This window comes from Miniopterus natalensis, chromosome 10 (genome assembly GCF_054644295.1).
Source record: "Miniopterus natalensis isolate mMinNat1 chromosome 10, mMinNat1.hap1, whole genome shotgun sequence".
Taxonomy (NCBI): Eukaryota; Metazoa; Chordata; class Mammalia; order Chiroptera; family Miniopteridae; genus Miniopterus; species Miniopterus natalensis.
The window spans coordinates 1,755,809-1,774,311 of record NC_142090.1 but is presented as its reverse complement, the minus strand read 5'-3'; the positions used below and the strand labels follow the sequence as shown (position 1 = coordinate 1,774,311).

At 56.7% G+C, this 18,503-nt stretch overlaps 1 protein-coding gene across 1 annotated transcript; it reads left to right on the top strand.

Annotated features, from left to right (window-relative positions):
• Positions 1-9,557: 9,557 nt before the first annotated feature.
• Positions 9,558-16,363, top strand: INSIG1 (insulin induced gene 1). The gene is made up of 5 exons (XM_087820906.1): positions 9,558-9,634; positions 10,085-10,522; positions 13,971-14,095; positions 15,164-15,330; positions 15,589-16,363. The coding sequence occupies exons 2-5, from the start codon at positions 10,111-10,113 to the stop codon at positions 15,737-15,739; spliced, it is 855 nt and encodes a 284-aa protein (XP_087677032.1). The 5' UTR covers positions 9,558-9,634; positions 10,085-10,110; the 3' UTR covers positions 15,740-16,363.
• Positions 16,364-18,503: the final 2,140 nt, after the last annotated feature.

Genomic DNA, 18,503 nt, shown 5'->3' with positions numbered 1-18,503 from the left:
TTGTTCATTAAATTCACCTGATTTCTAGAAGCTGCAGGAAATCTGAAGTTTAGGAACCAGCGGAAAGGGAGATTTTGAAGGTGTAAGTGAGGGAGGTTACTGGGAAAACGTGGCCTCTCAGGAGAGGAGGGGCAGGGTCCCCCACAGGCCTCTGCACACAGGTGGGGGGCAGGGGGAGCCGCAAAGGGAAGTGAGGAAACAGGCCACCCTCATGGGCCACGTGGCCTCCGTCTGGTTTGGTCCAGTCACCAGTGAGATCATCAGCAGACTCGAGGGGTTGGGGTGGGGGCCAGGAGAGGGTGCCACCCAGCAGTGGGGGCTGGGCTGACGCGGAGCAGGGACCCGCGGGTGACCCTCCCGGGACATGAGAGCTGAGGGAGCAGACAGCTTTGCAGGGATACAGACCCACGGTTTCTGCTGAGGACCCACAGCAGCCCTGCCCAGCCGCCCGGCCGCCTCTGCTGGGATGGCTGCACCCGCTTCACAGTAAATGCCTCTGAGATAGTCTCTGCAGTGAGAAAGTGCCCTCGCCCACCTGTCCTACTATTCGTGCTCTCCCAGGGGCTGCCGACCCCTCCGGCGCCTCTAATAGTCGCATCTTTTCATTGGCTTGCAGGATGCTGGCTTGGTTTTCTCACATCGCTCCTGGGACAAGAGCTTCATCCCCACCACCTTGCTGATAAATCAAAGGCCTCGGTCCCTGGTTCACAAATAAAACCTATTAACCCGAGGACCCGAAGTCAATCTCCAGCCTCATAAATAATGCTCAGTGTCAAGTGCTCTCCCTACAGCTCGGGTCCCGGAAGCAGTTGGGGTCAATCGCATTGTTTCCCGAGACAAGCTTCCCAAACCCTCGCTGGTGGGGAAGCAGCCGATCTGGGCTGTGCCCCAACTGACCATATGGGCATCACGGGCTCTGTAAGGTCCCCCAGCCCTGGCTACAGCCCCCAGGACATCAGTGACAAAGTGCTGGGGCCAGCTAGAGATGACAGGGCGAGAGAGGGGCCGCAGTGCAGGAAAGGCAGAACCCAGAGAAGGGCTTTGTGTTTCCTCTTGTCTGCAACACAACGGCTGTGCGAATAAATAAAAAGAATTTTTACAGCCCTGGCCGGCGTGGCCCAGTGGTCTCGGGTGGATTCCCAGTCAAGGGCATGTACCTAGGTTGCCGGTTCGCTTTTCCCCCCAAGTCAGGGCACGTTTGGGTGGCAACAATTTGTGTGTCTCTCTCCCTCCCTTCCACTCTCTCTAAAAATCAATGGAAACATATCCTAAAGGGGGGGAGGGGACAAATGAAATGAAATGAAATGAAATGAAATGAAATGAAATGAAATGAAATGAAATGAAACTACAGCATATTATGGGGTTTATATCTGTGCAGCTGTAACACACATGACAATGTAAGCAGGGTGGGTGGTAAATGGATTTTTTTTAACAGTTGCAAAGTTTTTGCATTTACATGAAATGATACAATGTTAACTCCAGACAGTGCCACATGAAGGGTATATATTGCAATCCCTGGAGCAACCACTAAAAAAAGGCAAAAAAGGGACAGCTTCAAAAGACAACTGATCAATGAAAATGAAATTTTAAAAATCAACCATCTCCAAAGACCGAAAAGGAAGAAAAGAAAAAAGACAAACAGACCCCATATGGCAACATTGTATCCATAATTACAATAAATGTAGAGGGTTCAACTCTCCAGAGAAAAGGCGGAGATATTCAGAGTGGATTTTAAAAAGCCAGACCCAGGAGACGCATGTTAAATATAAATAAATGAATAAGCTGAAAGCAAAGGGATGGAAAACTCACTCAAGGGGTGAGGCGGCTGATGTTGCTGCATTAACATCAGATCGAAGACGCTTGAAAGCCAAGAGTGTTACCAGAAATAAAAGGGGACATTTCATAACAGTAAGAGGACCCATTCATCACAAAGTCCTAACAATAATAAACATGAATGCGCCAAATAACAGGGCTTCCAAATACAAGCGGCAACACAGGACAGAGCCAGGGGGGACAGCCGCCCGGGTGCCCATGCGCACGCTGGCACCCAGCTCCAAGCCCTGGGTCTACAGCCAGCCGTGCCCTCAGCACCAAGTCCCCCGCAAATCAAGAGAAAACCCTTTTCACCCGGCCGGGCGGGGCTCAGCGGTTGAGCGTCGACCTAGGATCTAGGCAATCGGGGTTCGATTCCGGTCAGGGCACACACCCAGGTTGCAGACTCGATCAATGACTCTCTCATTGATGTTTCTGTCTCTCTCTCCCTCTCCTTTCCTCTCTCTGAAATCAATAAAGATATATTAAAAAAAAAAAAAAAGAGAGAGAGAAAACCCTTTTCCCTGTTGTGAGCAGAGGTCAGACCAGAGAGAAAGTCATCCATCCCCCAACCCCCAGTTATTCTTTCCAGAACTAAAAACTCCCAGGTAGGTTAGTGGCCGTAATTTTGGTTTTACAAGGTTTTTATTGTTTCCATCTGCTGAACGGGTCATGGAGGTGAGCTGACACGGACCCCCAGGCACAGCAACAGGTCGCTCTGGAGATGGTCCGGTGTCCCTTAGAGGTCACCTGATTTTTTGGTGAGGTCACAGGGCATCCACACACCCACACTCCTCATGGGTGCGACCCTCTGGTCAGAGAGTGGCAACGGCCCTGTGTTGACAAGGTGGGCACCATCTCTTTTCTCAGCTCCTAACATACAGAAACTTTACACGCAACATCCCCGTATCTGAGGAAGCAATCAGGTCAGCATTCAATTACAGCTACCAAATGAAATTTCCTGCAATTTTACTGATTGCAGAAAAGGAAGAATTCCATCAGCTCACTCCAATCGTTCATCACTCAGCAAAATTAAATACGTAGCAAAAGCAAATTTAATCCACACCGGTGAAGTGTACCTGAGAAACACTATCTTGTTTCTCAAACTGCAATTAAGTATCTAAAGGTGTTTCTTGTTAAACCACAGGGTAAGTGATTTAAGCTCAGGTCAGATTTTTAAAAATACAGGGAAACAGGGGATCATCATGAAGGAAAAGGGCGTTTGTGGGGTGGAAATGTATGGGGACATCATCCCCGAGGGCACCCTGCTCCCACCCGAAGAGCCTGAGCAGCCAGAGATAAGCCCTATGGAGCCGAGTCGGAAACCTGCCGGCCCGGGAACATGTGATCAGGAATTGCACGCGGTGGGTTGAGTGTGCAACTGTATTGTTTTATCTGGAGACAGTGTTGCAGTTCATCCTAAGATAAGGGGATAAAGGTAAGTAGTTAGCGATGAAGATATTTGTAGAAGCTTTGGGTATGATATTGAAAGACATGAAGCTATCAATGTCCAATGATGACATAGGCTATGAAATCTGTCGTCCCCCCCCCAACGCCCCTCACCCCCATGTAGCCAGGAAACATACTGTTGGAGAGGCACGGGCCTCATTTTTTCTAATCCTTAGTTGAGGATTTTTATTTATTTTAAATAATTTTTATTTTTCTATTAGAGTTGTCATTCAATATCATATTAGTTCCAGGGGTACAGCATAGTGATTAGACATTTATGTGACTTATAAAGTGTTCCCCTCCATAAGTCCAGCACCCACTTGGCACCGTGCATCGTTAGGACAATATTGACTATATTCCCTGCGCTGGGCTTTACATCCCGTGACTGTTGTAACCGCCAATCTGTGCTTCTCAGTCCCTTCACCTTTTCACCCAGGCCCCAAACGCCTTCCTCTCTGGCAAACGTCAGCCTGTTCTTTAGTTTCGTGTTTGTACTTCTTCTGACTCTGTGATTTTAACTCCCTGAAGCCCACGCCAGACTTCTGACCTCCAGAACACGGAGATGATAATTCTGTGTTGCTTTAAGCCACTAAGTTTGCCGCCCCGGCAGACACCCACACGATGTCCTCTCCACTGGCTGGAGCCGCCTCTGAGGGTTTGTGGGTTTTTTTTTTTACATTTTTATTGAATTTATTGGGGTGACATTGGTTAATAAAATTACATAGGTTTCAGGTGTACAATTCATCTGTATATTGTATTGTGTGTTCACCACCCCAAGGTCACAGGGGCGTTGTGGAATGGAAGCGGGGGGGGCAGCGGGGGGCTCAGTGAGACCTGATCGGAGCCTCAGCCCCCTATTCTGTGCAATAGCTTTCAGCAGATTGCTTAGCTCGGGACTCCGTGTCGTCCCCTGAACAGGTGACACCTTTCAGGTGTTCGCTGAGGTTAAACAGAGGCGATACTGGAGGTTTAGATTTTACCGGAAAACAGGGCCGAGAGGTGCTTGGGGGCCCTCACACCCTACCTGCCCCCACCTCCCCTTCCCCACCCTACACCCTTCCTCTAGAGACCCCACTGCTGATGGCGAACTGGCCCCCAGCTTGGCCTCTTCTCCACACTCTCCCACACCACCGGCCCTGGTGACGCCTGGCTCTCCCGGGGACACCTGCCCACCTTTCCCCAGTGGGAACGCCTCGTCTCCCACAGAACTTGTCCAGCCCTCTGTAGGAGTGTCCTGGGGCCACTTTAAACAATAAACAGTTATTGTCTCAACCAGAGTCTACACTCCAGGTGTCCTCACTCCTGGAAGGCCCTGGGGGAGGAGCCCTCCTCCCTCTATTTCCAGTGGCTCCGGGCCCATCCTCGACACCTCCAGGCTTGCAGACGCTCCCCAAGCACTCTAACTGGCACTCTAATCTCTGTCTCCGTCACCACATTGCCTCTCCTGTGTCTCCTCTCTCTGCGTCTCTTCCTCTCTCAGGACACGGGTCACATTGGATTATGGGCCAGCTCTGCTCAGTGTGACCTCATCTTGACTAATCCCATCTGCAATGACCCAGCTTCCAAATTAGGTGTATTCTGAGGTTCCAGAAGGTCATGGGTTTGGGGGACACTATCCAACCCAGTGTGTCCTGCTGGCCACAGCCACCTACTGTCCTTTGGGTCCCGTCTTCACTCCCTGGGGATCGGGCGCCTGACACACGGCCTCCCCCCACGCCCCAAACCTGCCACCTGCCAGAGCAACCTGGCCCAGCACAGGCATGACCCATCCACAGCCCAGCCTCTGGGTCTCCTGACCTCACAACACCGGTGACTGGCTCCACACCACTTCGGCCACCCAATCCCAGGGCCGCTCCATGAACTTTGTCATCGGCACCTGGTGTCCCCGGAAACCATGCGCTCATAAAACTTCCAGTGTGACCAGAGTCTCCTCCCACCCACCCCATTGCAAATCCAGTGACAAGGTTGTGGGTGTTGGGCTACCTCCGTGGACAAAATAAGATTCCTGCCATGGCGGAGCTGCCACCGAGAGTGGCACTGAGCCCTCTGCACCCCAGGGGAGACCGGGGTCCCTTCCCTGCTGCACCCTCCTCCCCCCTGCACACCATAGGCAGCCAGACAGACAAGAGCGGAGCAAGGACAATGGGCCAGGCCAGGTACAGAAGGCCACCAGGGTAGCCCTAGCAGGTTTGGCTCAGTGGTTAGAGTGTCGCTTCTCGGACTGAAGGGTCCCGGGTTCAATTCCGGCCAAGGGCACGTACCTCGGCCGCAGGCTCGGCCCCATCGGGGTGTGTGTGGGAGGCAATCAGTCAATGTGTCTCTCTCACGTCGACGTTTCTCTCTCTCTCTCTCTCTCTCTCTCCCTTCCACTCTGAAAAAGCAATAAATAAATAAGTAAATACATAAAAGGTCACCAGGGCGGAAAGCCCTGGATGCCTAGCAAAGGACCGTTGTAGGGTGTGACCTTGCCACCAGGGCGGCCTTTCCTCCCCTAGCCTATCACCGGTCATGCAGTTTGGACCCCCTGACCTTTCCTCCCTAGAGATAACATCTAGGCCTCGGTTGTGTTTCAGCTCCAGGCCCAGGAAAGCAGCAGCAAAACCAGCCACGGCTGAGCTCAGGACCAGCTGCATTGGATAATGACCCCCCCTCCCCGCCCTGGTGGCCACCAATCAATCAGTGGAGAGCACAACCCTGAAAGGACACCCCTGGAAAGCTGATGCATAGTCTATTGACCTTCCCCTGGGACCTCCCCTAAAATCTCCACCCTTAAAGCCCTTAGGATAGAGGACCCAGGAGCGAGCTCGAGCCCCCACCCCCCCAGCCTCCCCCTTCTTTCTTCCCCTCCCCCCAGGCACTATTACCTTCCTCGCTCCCAAGCTCCAAGGGCCCTTCCTTTGCCTCTATCGCTTGTTTCCTGAGCCCATTTCTTCTAGGAATTACTTCTTCCACCTCTGTGATTTTCCAAGTAAATGTTCTCATATAGTTCGGGTCTTGGCTCTGAATTCTTTCCTGGCCAGCACTCAAGTACCGAGGTTGCTGAACCCAGGTCTGGCCTGACCCCACTGGTCTCACCCCGGTGCCGCTCTCGCTGCCAACAGACCCACCAGCCGCCAGGCACTGTCCTCATCCTCCTTGTCTGTCCCATTGTCCACCCCGTCCACCTGGAAACCCCAGTTCCCCGAAGCCCCTAAATGGCGGGTCCTTCCTACCCACAACATAGCACCAAGGAGGGCCACACACACACACACCCTGGCCCACAGACCCTTCAGAACTTGGTCACAAACCTCAGCTAGGTCCTCAGCCCTGAGCCGCAAACTGCAGTTACTTCCAATCAGCTTAAACTGTGGCCACTCCCTTCTCCAGCAAAAACAGAAACCCCTGAGGGCAGCTCCTCAAGCCCACTGCCCTCCTTCCCGGGCTGGGGAGGCCTCCTGGTCATCAGATGCCCGCCTCTGGGCCCAGACACCACGCCCGAATTGTCTTTCTTTCGACTGGACTCTCCCATCAGCATTTAAATTGGTTCCCATCCTGCCCTGGCCGGTTTGGCTCAGTGGTTAGAGCTTCACCCCGAGGACTGAAGGGTCCTGGGTTCGATTCCAGCCAAGGGCACCTACCTCGGTTGCAGGCTCGATCCCCGGCCCTGGCCCAGACGCATGCAGGAGGCAGTCAATCGATGTGTCTCTCTCATATCAATCTTTCTCTCTCTCTCTCCCACTCTCTGAAAAGCAATGGAAAAAATATTCTTAGGTGAAGATTAAAAAAAAAAAAAGATTTGTTCCTGTCCCCCCCATTTTAAGAACAAAAGAAAACTCCCTCCACACCAGGTCCTCCCCCGGTTTCCTATGCCTCCCCCCTCCCAGAGTCCATGTCCCACAGGTTTCGGAGGCCTGGCTGCTTCCTGTCCCCAGGGCCCCACAGCCCACATCCCTCGGCCCTCGTGGCCTCATGTGCGGCTGCTGACCCTCCTTTGGGGATGCATGTCCCTGGGTTTTGTGACCGGACCTTCTTCCTCTCCCTTGGCCCTTCCACTGCGTATACTTTCCCCCCAGGGCTGTCGGAGGCTCTCTGGGCTGTCACCACGCCCTCTGCCGTGGCCCCTCTTCCAGTGGCTCTGGCCACCACCTGCAGTGCTGTCTGTCAGGGAACTACAGAGTCACCCAGGATATAACCTCCCACAGCGAGGGGACCGTCTCTGGGCCAAGCATCGCTCTCCTGCACCCTTCCGAGAGACGGAGGCAGAAATGGACGAGGTGACCCAGTGGGACCCACAGGGCAGCCCCCGGCTCTTCCTGCCCCCGATTCAGCCGGCGAGCCCGCCGTGGGCCGCGGAGTCTGGCCGGCCAGCAGCTGCGTGGATGCGGCGACCACCAGGCCCACGACAGCCAAGGAGTGAGGACCGCGGGTGACTGTTTACCAACCGGAAACCAGAGACTGAGGGCGAACAGGCGCGTGTCTCTCTTTCCCTGAAAGGACTGTTCTCCCAGCGCCTGTGGGCAGGGCCCGGAGCGACCAGGCCCTGGGAGTGTTTCCACGCGCAGCCTCGGCCAGCTCCGTAAGGCCCGGCCTTCAACTCGCTTTTCCTCCCTCACCTTTCCTTCACTCTTTATTTTCTTTTGTTAATCCCCCCTGAGGATATTTTTTCCCATTGCTTTTCAGAGTGGGAAAGAGAGAGAGAGAAACATCGATGTGAGAGACACATGGATTAGTTGCCTCCCGCACATGCCCCATCGGGGGCTGGGGATCGAGCCTGCACCCAGGTACCTGCCCTTGGCTGGAACGGAACCCGGGACCCTTCAGTCCTCATGCTGACGCTCTAACCACTGAGCCAAACCAGCCAGGGGCTTCACACTTTTTTTAAAAATATGTCTTCATTGATTTCAGAGAGGAGGGGAGAGGGAGAGAGAGAAACATCAGTGATGAGAGTCATCGATCGGCAGCCTCCTGCACACACCCTGCTGGGGATGGAGCCTGCAACCCGGGGCCTGTGCCCTGACCTGGCATGGAACCAACCACCTTCCCGTGCCCAGGTGGACTGGGCGATGTCCAGCCGACTGAGTCAGGTCGGCCGGGGCTTGGTCTCTTTCCCTCACTCTTGTAGGAGCGACACCCAAGGGCCTTGGGTTTGATTCCCTGTCCTGGGCACATAACCTGGGTGGCAGGCCGGATCCCCGGCCCTGCTGGGGGCCTGTGAGGTTGGCAGCCGATGCATGTGTCTCTCTCTGCCCCCTCCCTCCCTCCTACTCTCTCTAAAAGTCAATTTAAAAAAGTATCCTCAGGTGAGATTAACAAACAACAAAAACCCCCACAAGCTCCTAAGATTTTAAACCCTGCGCTCTTGCCCAGCGGGACGTGGGTTCCCACCTGGCCCGGGGCCTGCCCAACTCCTTAGACGGCGGAGCCGGGCGCCAGGGCTGCAGCACGTGGCGCAGCGACCGGGTCAAACAGCCTTTTTTTTTTCTTTTTTTCCCAGAGTCCTTTTGGTGACCTGCGCTCCAGAGTCGAGCAAAGACCCGTGGGAGCCCGGGGGAATGACCGTGCGAACGGCACGTCTCTCCTTTACACGTTCACCAAGGGCTTTCCGTGCCCGGAGGCTTCGGAAGCACTCGGGTCGCCCGCAAACCGAAAGCCCCTGCGCCACCGCGCGCGTCCCCGCGCGCACGGCGGACGACTCGCTCCCCAGGAGCGCGCGCGGCGACCGTCGGGGGCCTCGGGGCGGGGCGCGCGAGCCGGGTCGGAGCATCCTCAGGTGACCACGCGGGTGCAGCGGCCGAGCGGAGGGGACAAAGTCGGCAGGGAAGCTTATCCACGGGCCACGTGTGGGTCCGGGTCAAGATTCCAGCGGCTGAGCCCCGCAGGCGCGGTTTTGGAAGCTGTCCTCCCGCGCCCCGGCGTCCCCGCGGCGCCGCTTCCCACCGCCCGCCCCACGCGGCTGCACCGGGGCCGCGCGAGGGGGGAGCGCGGCGCCCGCCCTTCGGCGCCCCCGCCGCGTCCCTCGGTGCCCCCCAGCCCCGCGCGGGGCCCCAGCCCGTGCGCCCGCGCGCGCTCCCGAGCCCGCGGGCCGGCGGTGGCGTGTGCCTGCGTCATATGGGCCGCCCGCCCCGGATTGGCCGCGGCCGCCTCACCAGACCGCGAGCGCACGGGCGCGCGGGCGGGGCGGGGCGCGCGGAGGCCACGCCCCCGGGCGCACGAGCCGGGCCGCGGGCCGCGCCGGGGTCACGTGACCCGGGGCCCCGCCACCCGCTTTATAAGCCGCGCCGCGCGCCGGGCGCCCCGGGCCCAACTCTAGGCGGTCCGGGCGGAGACCCTGCAGCCCCTTCTCCTCCGGGACCTCCTCCGTCGGCGAGCCCGCGGGCGGGCGCCCCCCGGCCAGGTACGCAGGACGCGGCGGGGCCCGGGAGCGGGATAGCCGGGCTTCATCGGGACCGCGGCGCCGGTCCCGACCCCGGTGGGAACCGCTGCACCCCTGACCCCCCCCCCCGGGTCGGGCCCCTGGTCTCCTCCGCCCGCTAGGACCCCAGTCCCTCGTCCTGGGCAGCCTGAGGACGCACGGGGTTTGGGAAACTTTGGGACCGGACGGGGCGTGCAGGGGGCGCGCGCGGGCGGGAACGGAGCCGGCTCTGCAGCCCGTGCGCTCCCCCCATCTCCTGCCCCGCGCGCCCCGTCCCCGCGGCTCCGGGGAGGGACCGAGTCCTCCTGGACGTGCTGGCGGTGGAGGAGCGCAGCCTCCCGAGCGGGCCTCCCTGCATCTGCCGCCCCCACCGCGTTCCTCGAAGATGAACTTGGTTGTGACCCCTCCTCCCCGACCCCCGCTTCCTTCCAGGAAAGCCCGACCCAGCCCGCTGACTGATGCCCAGACTGGACAACCACTTCTGGAGCTGTCCGTGCGCTCGCGGCGCCAGGCCCCGAGGCCCCCCGACGGCCCGCGCCGGAGGGCTGGCGGCTAAGGTGGGGGAGATGATCACCTCCTCGGTGCCCGGCCCCTCGCTGCTGGCGGCCCGCGGCGCCCGGGACCCCGACCCCGCCCGCGGGCCTCGGGGCGCGGGCGCCGGGGCTCGCGGGGGCGGCCGCGGCCAGGCCACCAGCTGGCACCACCACCTGCTGCAGAGGAGCCTGGTGCTGTTCTCCGTCGGGGTGGTCCTCGCGCTGGTGCTCAACCTGCTGCAGGTGCAGAGGAACGTCACCCTGTTCCCCGAGGAGGTGATCGCCACCATCTTCTCCTCCGCCTGGTGGGTTCCTCCCTGCTGTGGGACAGCGGCTGGTGAGTAGGAAAAAAAAATTTTTTTTTAAATTTATTTTTAAAAGATGGCTTTTGGGCAAAAAGGTATTTCAGACGCGGGGAAACATCTATTTGAATGTGGAGCCATCGGGAGGAAGGGGAAGCGCGCGCCTCCCGGGTTGGCGTTTGGGGAAGGAGGGGACCCCGAATCCCGGATCCCCGATGCCGGCCTCCGGCGGGATGGAGACGCGGCCCCGGGACAACCGGCCCCTCCCCTCCCCGCGGGCCGGGCGCCCTCCCAGAGCCCGCCTGTCGCCCGGGCGGGCTGCTCCGATTGGCCGCCGCGGAACTGGTGAGCGCGGGCGCCGGGCCGCTATTGGCTGCGGCGCCCAACACGCTACGCTGCCGGGTAACTGAAAACAAACCGTCACGTGGGCCTAGGCGTTGCCAGGGAACCGCCTCCCGCCCGCCTCCTGCAGGCTGGAGACCTGCGGAGCTGGTCCTGACCCAGACAGCTAGGGAGAGGGGACCCCCCCCTTTTCCTGGGACTGCTCCCCGCTGGGCACCGATGCCCGGATACATAGCACGGGCTCAGCCTAAGTCGTGGGCAGGCGGGCTGCCTCCTTTTGGTAGAATTCCTGGTTATTTCGCTGGCGGGGTAGGAATGCTGCTCCGATGGCACAGGAGCGCGCAGTCTCAGCACCTGGGGGTGAGCAAAGCCTGTGGCTGTAAAACGGGGCACAGCAGACCCGAGGGCCCCATGGCCTGGTGGGCAGAGCCAGCTCCCCACGCAGACCCAGCCAAGTGCCCAGCCCTGTGCCCAACACCATAGCTCCCTCTGCTCAGCTGTGGCTCCATTTTACAGACGTGGACACTGAGTCACAGGCTCAGCAGCCTTTCCAGGGGACAGCAAACGTCTGGGCCAGTATTTTTTTTTTTTAACATATCTTTATTGATTTCAGAGAGAGGAGAGGAAAGGAAAGGGAGAGAGAGAGACAGAAACATCAATGATGAGAGAGTCATTGATCGAGCCCACAACCCGGGCACGTGCCCTGACCGGGACTCGAACCCCGATCGCCTGGATCCTAGGTCCACGCTCAACCGCTGAGCCAGGCCCAGCCGGGCCAGGCCAGTATTCTTAACTCTGCCTACTGTCTCCCCGGAGTCTGTTGTGTCCCTTGCCCTGTGGGGACAGCAGGGAGGCAGGAGGCCCCGAGTGGAGCGTGGGTTCCAGCCCGGACACTGTGGTTTCTGAGCAGGGGGAGAATGTTCTCATCTTGGTCCTCAACGGCGTGGGTCCTGATTCGTCTCAAAACCCTTTAAATATATGCTGTGCTGGTAAAAATCCTGCTGGGGAAATAGATCTAGATGCAAATTCCATTTTCCATACACATTTGGCACAATAGTTTCTTTGAATCGCAAACTTGATCTTAAAAATGAAAGGTTTAATTTAAGCTTTCTTTGTAATGGAAGCTGCAGGAAATTCCAGGAATGCTTGAAACAGTTCTTCAAACCGTTTTTTTTTTTTTTGGCCATCAGCCAAGACCATGAGGGGAACATTCCATATTACATTTCACCTACTTAACTTTCCATTTTAACAGGTAAAGTTAAGCCCTGGCTGGTGTGGCTCAGAGGTTAGAGCACCAGCCCATGGACTGCAGGGTCCTGGGTTCGATTCTGGCCAAGGGCACCTACCTGGGTTGTAGGCTCCAGCCCCAGCCCCAGCCCCACTTGGGGCACGGGCCAGAGGCAGCCAATCGATGTGCCTCTCTCACATCGATGTATCTCTCCCTGCCCACTCTCTCTGAAAAGCTAATGGAAATAATATCCTCAGGTGAGGATTTAAAAAAAAAAAAAAAAAAAAGCCCGGCCGGACATGGCTCAGTGGTTGAGCATCGACCTGGGATCCAGGCAGTGGGGGTTCAATTCCCGGTCAGGGCACATGCCCGGGTTGTGGGCTCTATCGATGATTCTCTCATCATTGATGTTTCTGTCTCTCTGTCTCCCCCTCCCTTCCTCTCTCTGAAATCAGTAAAGATACATTTAAAAAATAAAGTGAATTCACTTTAAAAAAAAAAAAAAAAAGAGACAGGTAAGGTAAAGAGATTAAGCTATAGTGCAGTAAGTTACAGGGTTTGGGGCTCTGTTTTTCAGAGCGCCAAAATTAGAACTTGACGAAATGTAATATGAAATGGAAACTGAAAGTCTTTCATTTGAGTGTGTGGCTAGAATAGTGTTTCTTGTGTCTCTGTTGAAAAACCTAAAATAGTTACCTCTTCCAGAGGCCAGTCCCGTGGAGCCTCTGCCTGGCACTCAAGCCTCCGAGCTAGGGTGACTTTGCCACATGAACCTTCATCCCATGCTGGGCCCCATGGGCCTGCATCCCCGCCGGTCACCACACGCCTCACGACGTTTTCCATCGGCTTCTCTCCTGGGGGTGCCACACCTCCTCCCGGCTGTGTTCTCTCTACTCTCTCACACTCTCCAATTGTGTGTCTGTGAAAACTAAGTCTTCAGAGCACAGCAAGCTCCCCCTCCCCTGTCTCATTACATAACACTCATTTTACACATGAGGAAACAAACATGGGCGCAGTCCCAGCGGCGAGCTGGGGAGCAGAGGCTGGCTGTGTGCCTGGCCTGTGGTCTTCCACAGGTCAGAGCCTGGGCTCACGGGGACAGGTGAGCACGCTTGTCCGGTCATAGCACTGCCCCCAGCATGGTACACAGGGTGCTCAGGGTCCTAGACTAAGTGGTGTCACCCCTTGCCATCGAGTCCAGTGCCACCCAGTGGGCACGGGCCTCTATGACCCAGAAGTCATAGGCCAGTGTAAATGGGCCCAGCATCAGCACTGGCCCTGGGGGCAAGTGTCAGACTTGTGATTTGTGCCTTGAGTACTGGTGGAAGCTCAACTCTTCACTGTAGAACGGGAGTCGCGTGGACGGAATAGAGAAAAAGCTACTTCTGCAGACGGTTACCTGGTCCGCACGTTAGGCCCGTGTGGCTAAGCCCCTGCTGTACTCATGTCCACTTTGAACTAAATCAAAGAACAGCGGTGTTGCTTTCAACTTCTCAGAACTGTGATTTTTTGAAGAACAAAGATGTAAACTTAGGCCTGGCTGGTGTCGCTCAGTGGTTGAGCCTCAGCCTATGAACCAGGAGGTCAGGGTTCGATTTCCCGTCGGGGCACACGCCCCAGTTTCGGGCTCGATCCCCACCGGGGGGGCCTGCAGGAGGCAGCCGATCCATGACCCTCTCATCATTGATGTTTATGTCTCTCTCTCTCTGTCCCTCCCTCTCTCTGAAATCAATTTTTTTAAAAAGGTATCAAATTGGTTTAAGTTTCGATGCTTTGTTACAGCAGGATAGTCTTCCAGGGAGGGACTGGTCTGGGTACCGTGTTAACTGCCACAGAGAAGGCTCGCTGTTAAGCTGTTGTCACTCTGTGTTCCTTATGTCGTTCTGACCCCGTCATCTCTCCTTGTCTGGCAGCGGTTGTCGGCTTGCTGTACCCCTGCATCGACAGTCACCTGGGGGAGCCCCACAAGTTCAAGAGGGAGTGGGCCAGTGTGATGCGCTGCGTGGCGGTTTTCGTGGGCATCAACCATGCCAGCGCTGTATCCTTCTGTGGGCACCCTGTGCCGCGTCCAGAGCGTCCTCCTAGGCCCCGTGTGGAAGCGTGCCGTGGCTCTGACCCGGCGTACGTTGCCCAGTAGGTCGTGGAACAGTGTTCTTCCGGGCGGTGTTTTAAAGCCTGTCACTTCATTTACCCTCAGCAGGAGGTTTCGTCGTGGTCCTGAGCTGGAAGAAGACGGTGGGAATGCGGCCGGGGCCCAGTGAGCTGCTTTCTCTCCTCTGTCGGGCGGTATCTTGTTTCCTCGGAGTATGTGCTTTTTTATTTTGTAATAAATTTTATTTTTTATTTTTGGTTTTTTTAGAAAGTGAGGCGAGGGTGAGAAACATTGACGTGAGAGATAAACGTCAATTGGTCGCCTCCCCAAACGCCCCGACCTGACCTGTGACTGAACCCACAACCTGGGTGTGCGTCCTGACGGGGATCTGAACCTGCCGCTCTCTGGTTCACGGGATGACGCTCTAACCACTGAGCCACACCAGCCAGGGCCAAGAACGATATTCTTAGAGTTACCGGTTCTTCCGTCTGCTCTACCCCCGTTTAACAGGGAGGGGTCACGACAGGGTGTTGTGAGATTACCTTAGCTCTGCCCCCCCGCGGACGCAGTGTCGTGATGGCAGCCTCCAAGAGCTAGCGTGTGTGACATCGAGTGACATCGAATGCCATCTGAGAGGGTCTCACGCAGACGGGGAGAGGCGAGAGCTCGTGCAGCTCAAGTTACTGATAAACCGAGAAACAAGAACAGGGCTGCGGGTGGCTCACTAGCAAAATGGGTTGTTCTGTGGCTGAAATGCTGGCAGAATTTTATGCGTGGCTTTCAGAAGTTTGCTCGTAAACTTAGGGAAGGAGGGGGACGCAGTGACCTCATAGACGCTTCCCCTCGGCTCGGTCACGGAGCCCTCGTGTCTGACAGTCTGTGCGGCCCACCAGGCAGCTCTCGTGGCTGGAGAAGTATGCGCACGGGGGAAGAACACATCTCAGTGCCTGGGTTTTCTGCGTTTTTTACTCTCATTAAACATCGCTAACTTGTCCTTGACCCATGCGTCACCAGAAACTGGATTTTGCCAACAACGTTCAGCTCTCCTTGACGTTGGCGGCCCTGTCCCTGGGCCTGTGGTGGACCTTCGACCGTTCGAGGAGCGGGCTCGGGCTCGGGATCACCATCGCCTTCCTGGCCACGCTGATCACGCAGCTGCTGGTGTACAACGGCGTCTACCAGTAAGCACGCGCCCCCCTCCGGCTGCCCCTCACTCGGGGTCAAACGCCGCCTTAGCTGCGCTGCTCCCACGTTACTTACGCAGAGGGCCGTGGGCTCGGGTGTGAAATGCTCCGAGATGCCCCCGAGTGCCGATCCCCTGCTGTGAGTGTAGCGCCCGCAGTGTAACAGTGTAACGGGAAACCCCGCAGGAGCAACAATGTAGCGATCGGCCGTTAGCATCCTGCCGTCGCGGTCACTCAGCGTTCCTCTGCCCGCAGGTACACGTCCCCAGACTTCCTCTACATCCGCTCCTGGCTGCCCTGCATATTCTTCTCCGGAGGCGTGACGGTTGGGAACATAGGGCGGCAGCTGGCCATGGTAGGTGGACTGCCCCCACAGGCTCCCACCCTTCGTTCCCCAGCTTCATAGGACTTCACGGGACATGTTTTCCTTGGTGTTGACAAATGCCCAGTGGAGACTTAACAGCGACAGTTAAATGAGAAAAGTGTACGTTTTTTAAAAAGAAAGGTGCCCAGGCTGATCGATACAGACAAGGGTTAGGTTCCCACGGCCGCTGATCGGCGCCCTGACGAGGGTATTTGGCGATCAGCGGTCGGTACCCGCGGGGCAGCCACGCCCCGCCGCCCACGGTCTGTGGGGAGCCTGTCCTCAGCATCTGAGAGAGTTTGTGTCTGTTGCTGTTTGTAGCTGAATGCCATTCCTCTAAAAAGGCCCAGCTTCCACCCGCTGCGGCGGTGGGGCGTCGGCCTCCCGCTGCCCAGGCCGCCTGGCCGCAGCGCCCCCTCAGCGGGAGCGGAGTGGGCTCTCCCGCCTGTGACGTGCTTCCGTCGGGCTGTTGGCTGACTTAGGCCTCCACGTGGCTCCTTCCACCTCTGGTCACAGGAGGGGGTCTAGTTTTACAGATGAGGCTCTGCATGTTCACCTCCTTTACCGCAGAGCACGGTCAGGGCCGAGGAAGGGCGCCGGTCCCGGGGAGTCCCTCTGCTGTCCCCTGGCGGCTTTGTGACTCAGGAAGTTGTCCCACAGAGAACTTCCTGCAGGGCCTGGAGAGCAGCAAGTGCCGTAGGGTCTGCAGCAGGCTCTGTGAGCGTCGAGGAGAAAGCGATGCAGAGGCGGCTTCCAGGCTGCCCCGGGAAGGGCACCGGGGACCGGGGGCTTGTCTGCTGCAGGTGCTCCCACAGTTCCTGTCTGCATCACCTTATTCCCGTCAAGGGACTTTCTCACCTTCCACCCTTCGGGGTCCACCTAACTGCTGGGTAATGCGGATGCACTGAGCTCCCTTCTCTCCCTCTGTTTCTGTCCTTCCAGGGTGTCCCTGAAAAACCACACAACGACTGAGTCTCCTGCCCGCTGCTTCTGGAGGACAGCAGACGTGGCACCGGCACCGAGCTTCCCTCAGCGCTCTGCGTGGACCGGGCTGAGCCTCACGTGACTCCAGGAAACTCACCCCTTAGAGTAGCAGCTGCGCAGAGGGACAGCTCGCCCGGAAATGCCACCTCAGCCGTCCCGCGCCTGCCCTGCGACGCTGCGTCCCCAGCGGGGACAGGCGGGCAGCGGGCGGCGGTTTCTGAGTGTTCGATGCCGTTTATGTCATAAAAAGCACGTTGCCATATTTCAAAGCCTTGAACTGAAGCCCAGGTCCCAGCTCTTGGTTCGGGGTCGCGCCCACAGCAGAGAGCTTGCTTAACAAAGGCGAGTGTGAGAAAATAGGAATGATGTTTATCCAAAAGTTTTTTAAAAATAGGGTTGTGGGGGGTGGGAAGAACAGCTGCAGGGGCGAACGTAGCGGTCACCTCACGAGGCCCGGCACGCTCACGTGGCCGCTCACGTGGCCGCTCACGCGTGTCACGGCGCACAGCGGAGCCTCCCTGCAGTGTGGCGCCCGGTGTCGACAATCCTCCCGAGCTGGGCGGCGAGAGGTGGGTTCCGCGTGGCCACCGCGTGTGAAGTTTGTTCTGCGCCGTGCAATTCTCCGCGAGCCAGGCTGCTGCTCCTTCGATGCCCCGGCGTCGGTGACTCTCCCACAGCCCTATGGGATCTGCAATCTGTGATTGCCTTGTACACAGGAGTGCGTCCGTCCCTGCAGCGAACACTCGTGTTTCCGATCGCGCGGAGGTGTTGGTGAGCACAGTGCATCGTCCAGTGGCCCTGGCCACGGGAGACCCGGCTTGTAAGTGCCGGGTCCCTGACTTCAAGTGCAATGTGTACGAAAACCAATCTGAGCCTTGTATCCTGTTACGTATTTATTTTTTTTTTTTACCGTGTGAGATGTTGGGGAGGGTTCTCCATTTCAGCGCCGCGTGGAGGCAGAGTCCAGCAATAATTTCTTCCAGGTGTGAAGTTCCTTTGTTGCACCCTCTGCCGGGCCCTGGGCCTGGCACATACTCCAGTTCTGTGGATTTTAGTAAACATAATTTTTACTTACTTTTTTTTTTTTTTTTTTTTTGGTATTTTGAAATGTAAACGTTTTTGGTTTAAGTTCTGGGAACGTGGCCGGATTAACAGGCTCCTGGGATGGCAGCCAGCAGTCAGCAACCGATACGGGGTGGCCTGTCCGTGGATGGGGGCTCAGTGTCCCGGGACGATCCTTGTCTCAGTGGTTTTGTTGTTTTGAGGAAAGTCTCTTACAGTAAATTCTAAGTTAATACGGCTAATTTGTTTTAGGAAGATTTTGTTGAGAGGAAACGTGGTTGTTCTGAACTCTGCAGTGAGTGAGCCCTAATGCGTTTTCTGAAAATATTGCAACGTGGAAAAGTCTTTCCACGGAGATGTCAGCATTTCGTGAGGCACTGGGAGGCATGAGCTAGAAGCCGGCGTGGAGTCTTTGAATCTACCTGATGAGGGCAAACAAATATTTCTTTCTCTCCAACTGGAAGTCAGCCTGTATCCCTAAGATACAGTGTCGCCAAAACTGTGAACCCGACGTCCTCTGCCAACACTGCACAGCGAGAACCTGAACCAAAGTGACCCGAGTCTGTAAAAACGCAAAATCGTGTCAACACATTTCGCGCGACACCAGGTGGAACAGCGTGAGGTTCACATTCATACTAAGTTTTCGGCATTGTGTTCTTTTTGCATTTTTTTTGTTGTTTTTAATTTCTATTAAAGGTTCAAAACCAACCGTCGTATTGATGGGTTTTTCTTTAAAAGGTGGGGGGTGTTAGAATTTGGA

Bases quoted from the DNA above. Each gene is read 5' to 3' on its own strand.
- INSIG1 (XM_087820906.1), top strand. From the start codon at position 10,111: ATGCCCAGACTGGACAACCACTTCTGGAGCTGTCCGTGCGCTCGCGGC. The intron at 10,523-13,970 runs GTGAGTAGGAAA...CTTGTCTGGCAG, and splicing joins CTGCTGTGGGACAGCGGCTG to CGGTTGTCGGCTTGCTGTAC. The intron at 14,096-15,163 runs GTATCCTTCTGT...ATGCGTCACCAG, and splicing joins GCATCAACCATGCCAGCGCT to AAACTGGATTTTGCCAACAA.